This window comes from Vanacampus margaritifer, chromosome 3, assembly GCF_051991255.1.
Source record: "Vanacampus margaritifer isolate UIUO_Vmar chromosome 3, RoL_Vmar_1.0, whole genome shotgun sequence".
Classification (NCBI taxonomy): Eukaryota; Metazoa; Chordata; class Actinopteri; order Syngnathiformes; family Syngnathidae; genus Vanacampus; species Vanacampus margaritifer.
Genome location: NC_135434.1, coordinates 9,501,740 through 9,506,046, shown reverse-complemented (window position 1 = coordinate 9,506,046; position 4,307 = coordinate 9,501,740). Strand labels below are relative to the sequence as shown.

General features: G+C 44.8%; 1 protein-coding gene across 1 annotated transcript; it reads left to right on the top strand.

The window, feature by feature from the left end:
- The first annotated feature begins 247 nt into the window (after positions 1 to 247).
- cldn5a (claudin 5a) lies at positions 248 to 2,077 on the top strand. Its single transcript, XM_077561711.1, has one exon. It carries the CDS (start codon positions 460 to 462, stop codon positions 1,108 to 1,110), a length of 651 nt encoding a protein of 216 aa, XP_077417837.1. The 5' UTR covers positions 248 to 459; the 3' UTR covers positions 1,111 to 2,077.
- The last annotated feature ends 2,230 nt before the right edge of the window (positions 2,078 to 4,307 follow it).

Here is a 4,307-nt window from a genome sequence, read left to right as displayed (position 1 = left end):
AATAAATAAAACTCCCTGGTGGTGCAAATCAGCTTATTTCAGCTGTAAGCGCCCCCCCCCCCCCTCTTTCTCCCCTCTTTCTCCCCTCTATGAATTGTAAGTGTTCAAAGTGTTCAAACGCACAAAGCGCGCTGGACCGCTTGATTCATCTTCACAACTTCCCTGCCCTCCCATTGGACCTCAGGAGATGCGGCGTCAGCTGATTGGAAGAAAGTTTCCACTCAGACGCACACATCTCCGCCCCGAAAAAAAAAAAAAACACTCATCGGTGGTCGGGTGTTGCTGCGAGTCCAGTTGTTTTCACACTTGCACAAAGGAACTGAGCGCTGCTGGTTCAAAGAGATGCGCAAGTAAGAGACGACCAAAGAGACTCAATCGACTTGAGAGCGAAGGGAAATCCATTGAGGAGAGTTTGACAAGTGTTTTTGGACCCATACCTGATTGGAAAAAACGGCAAATATGGTGTCCGCCGGACTGGAGATTCTGGGACTGTCGCTGTGCACGGTCGGCTCTTTACTGGTGATGGTGGCGTGCGGTCTGCCCATGTGGAAGGTGACCGCGTTCATCGAGGCCAACATCGTGGTGGCCCAGACCATCTGGGACGGCCTGTGGATGTCGTGCGTGGTCCAGAGCACTGGCCAGATGCAGTGCAAGGTGCACGACTCGGTCCTCGCCCTCAGCCACGACCTGCAGGCGGCCCGTGCGCTCTCCATCATCTCGTCGGTGATGGGCGTGCTGGGGCTCATGGTGGTGATCGCCGGAGCGCAGTGCACCAACTGCATCCGCAACGAGTACGTCAAGGCGCGGGTGGTGAACGCCGGCGGGGTGATCTACATCATGAGCGGGCTCTTCGTGCTGGTGCCGCTGTGCTGGATGGCCAACAACATCATCTCGGATTTCTACAACCCGCTAGTGCCCAGCTCCAAGAAGCGGGAGATCGGCGCCGCGCTGTACATCGGCTGGGCGGCCGCCGCGCTGCTGCTGATCGGGGGGGCCGTGCTGTGCTGCTCTTGCCCCGCCGGCGGGAACGCGGGATACTCCGTCAAATACGCGCCCACCAAGAGAGCCACGCCGAACGGGGGGGAATATGACAAACGGAATTACGTGTAACCCCACTCGGACTCCCCCCCCCCCACCTGCTTTATTCTCATTCAATAAGATGGACCATGTTTTTCCTATCAGGACCCCCCACCCCCTTCTTCATTTGGAAACCTAAAACTTCAACCGACAAAAAGGAGTACAGCTAGGTACATGCGCTTTTGTAAGTTTTTCTATGATTTGTTTTTTTTTTGTAGAGGAACTCATGCCATTGACTACAACACATGCTTTGCCTGCCAAACTGTACAGTAACTGATTTAAAAAAAGAAAAGAAAAAAGATAAATGATGACACGCGTGTCAGAAAAGTTCCAGGACTGAAAAAAGATTTATTTCAAACCCAAACTAGGAGTTTTCCTTCATTGTGTGCCAGATGATCAACCACGGTGTCTACAAAGAGATCCTGCGTTTTTTTTCTATGTTCAGTGCGCAACAAGAGGTTCCTTTCCCACAATGCCCCTGACCTTTGGACAGTTCTTGGCCGTGCTGGAGCGCCGCCTGTTCTCTCACAACCTGGTTCCGTATGAGGTCCCCCCCCCCCCCCTCTTTCCCAAGCTCAAGGGAACCAGTAGATGCTAATTACATCAAAAAATGGTTGCGGCGACGGACGACGCCGGAAGAAAGAGTGCATTGAGGTGTGGCAGAGAAAGATGGCTGACAGACTCCAAAGGGGGATTACTTCCAACAGGAAAACTTATAGTTTGGGTTTGAAATCTTTTATGATGTCAAAGTCTTGGAACTTTTTGAACCCAAACTGAAATTCTCAAGAAATCTTGTTTTGTTGACATGCTGGGATTGATGACTGGGACATTTCTGTCTGTTATTCCACGCACCTGCTGGCATCGTGACCATCGCAGGAAGTGTCATTTCTCAAGTTCCTGGAATTGTTTGCCTTTGTTCTTTGATGTAGTGAAACATGTATAAGATGATGCAATATGTTTTTTCTTTTTATTGAGATTAAACTCACTTATTTGTCTGAAATATTCATCAAGAGTGTTCTTATAGCAAAAAAAACTAAACAAATCTAACTGTGCATGCGTAAACCTCCCCCCAATGCAGGGTGGGAGAAAGTATTTTGGTGATCCATAGAAATCCAGATGACAATACCCATTCAGCTCGAGTGGGGCTCTGCTGTTCAGCTCACAATGCTCCACGACCCCCACCATCCCCTTTTCAGAGCCCTCCCACCCCCGCCCCAGGACCCCCTCCACGCTCACAATCAGTGAAAAGGCTTCAAATTAAGACTGCGGAGAACTTGCTGGAAACACTCTTCCCGTTAAGTCACCACATTCATTAGTCGGCCTGGCTGACACAAAACGCACACACGCTCGTGATGCAAAAAAAAAAAAAGATAGGGAAAGTGTTATATATAAAGTTATAGCCACCGTTGTCCCCATGTTAAAAATGTGACTGGATTCCGAAAGCTTATCCATACTTGTTGTGCTGCTCACTTAAGAGTCTTAGCAGGTCATATGCTCTCTTCAAAGTTGGAAATATGGCGATGCATACAGTCAGCCGAGTGGGAGGCGACTCAATGGCACAGCTGGGCTTTTCACAGAAGATGGAAGGTGCTTCTCAGATAGGGCTGAGCAATTTTGAAAAATAATCATAATTGTATTTAAGAAGTAATAAAGGAATCTGCATTACACTAAACAGTATTAGTAACATTTTGGTCATGGCAAATGAATCATGAATTAAAATTAAAGTAAAAAAAAACAAAAAAACACCCTACTTTAGAGTTAACTCACTATAAACATGTCATAAGTCAGACTACAACAATAATGCAAACAAATCACTTTAAATTTCCATGTTTTTTGAAACAATGATATTTAAACATTTGGACTTCACTTTTTCAGCACTAAACTTACCTAGACACTCTAATTCTATATATTGGCCGTATCGGGCTGAAACCTTTGACCCCAAAATCCTCACTTTTCAGGAGTCCAAAAAGGACATGTTTGTTTAACCATTAACATCATAGCATCAAAGAGCTCAAGGCATTAATAGATTGTAAAAATAAAATAAAATTTAAAAAAAACTCCCAAATGATTGACTAATAAATACTATGGAAAAAATTAAAATAATCACTTTACCAAATTGTGACTTATGAGATGTAAGGCCGACGGCAGCAATATATAATAAGCATGAACCCCCCCCCCCCCCCCAAAAAATATTTTTTTTTTGATACAGCCTTTGTGACTTGGAATTGCATTGGATTGCTCAGCCTCATTCTTAACCACAAGTTAATTTCAGTTCAGGCTATTTCTAAAACACATTTCCATTTAGTCAATGAATATAAAAAAAAAAAAAAAACGTGACTGTCTTTTTAAACTTTGAAGTTAACAGTATATCAAAGAGAAGTGGTGGGGGAAGATACACTGTTGTCACGGTGAGGGATCTTTTACACTTTTACTACATCCTGTCAACACCGGTGTAAAAAGTCTAACGCAAACGTCAAATTTTGACCTCGGAAGTGGCAGTTTGCAGGAACAATAGCAACTTAATGTCCACTTACGCAAGTCTTTTAAGTTTATTGGGTTGCGCATGCCGCCATATTTGATGACTTTCATTTGTTTTTCACAACTTTCAAAAGACACTACAGTAATTTTCTGGGAAACAAAAAAAGGGAAAAATGACATCATTTCAATGAGTGCTTTATAAATCAAAGGTTAAACAAACATCCATCCATTCATCCTTTTTCTATAGCATTTGTCCTCGTTAGAGGAGCCTATCCCAGCTGACTGAACGATTGGTCACCGGCCAATCATAGGGCTCATATACGTAAAACCCCCATATTCACACTAAAGGGCAATTTAAAGTCTTCAATGAACCAAAAATGTTTTTTTTTTTTTTTTGGTAAAGTAGGAGGAAGTTGGAGAAAACCACACACGCACAGGAAAACATGCAAACTCAAACATAAGGTCCCCAAGATGAGATCCAAACCTGGGACGACTACCCTGAAAACGCCCACACCCACTCAGCTGCTACGTATAGACTTCCTTGATTGGTCTGTTTTTGTCACATTGTTAGTACCACGGCTTTTTGGTCACTGCAGAGCGGCTGATGAAGCGCATGCAGTGTATGTGTTGGGGGTGCAACTTTAACACACACACACACACACACACACACACACACACACACACACACGCACACACACACACGCACACACACACACGCACACACACACACACACACACACACACACACACAC

Coding starts and splice junctions, on each gene's coding strand:
- cldn5a (XM_077561711.1), top strand. CDS start 460: ATGGTGTCCGCCGGACTGGAGATTCTGGGACTGTCGCTGTGCACGGTC.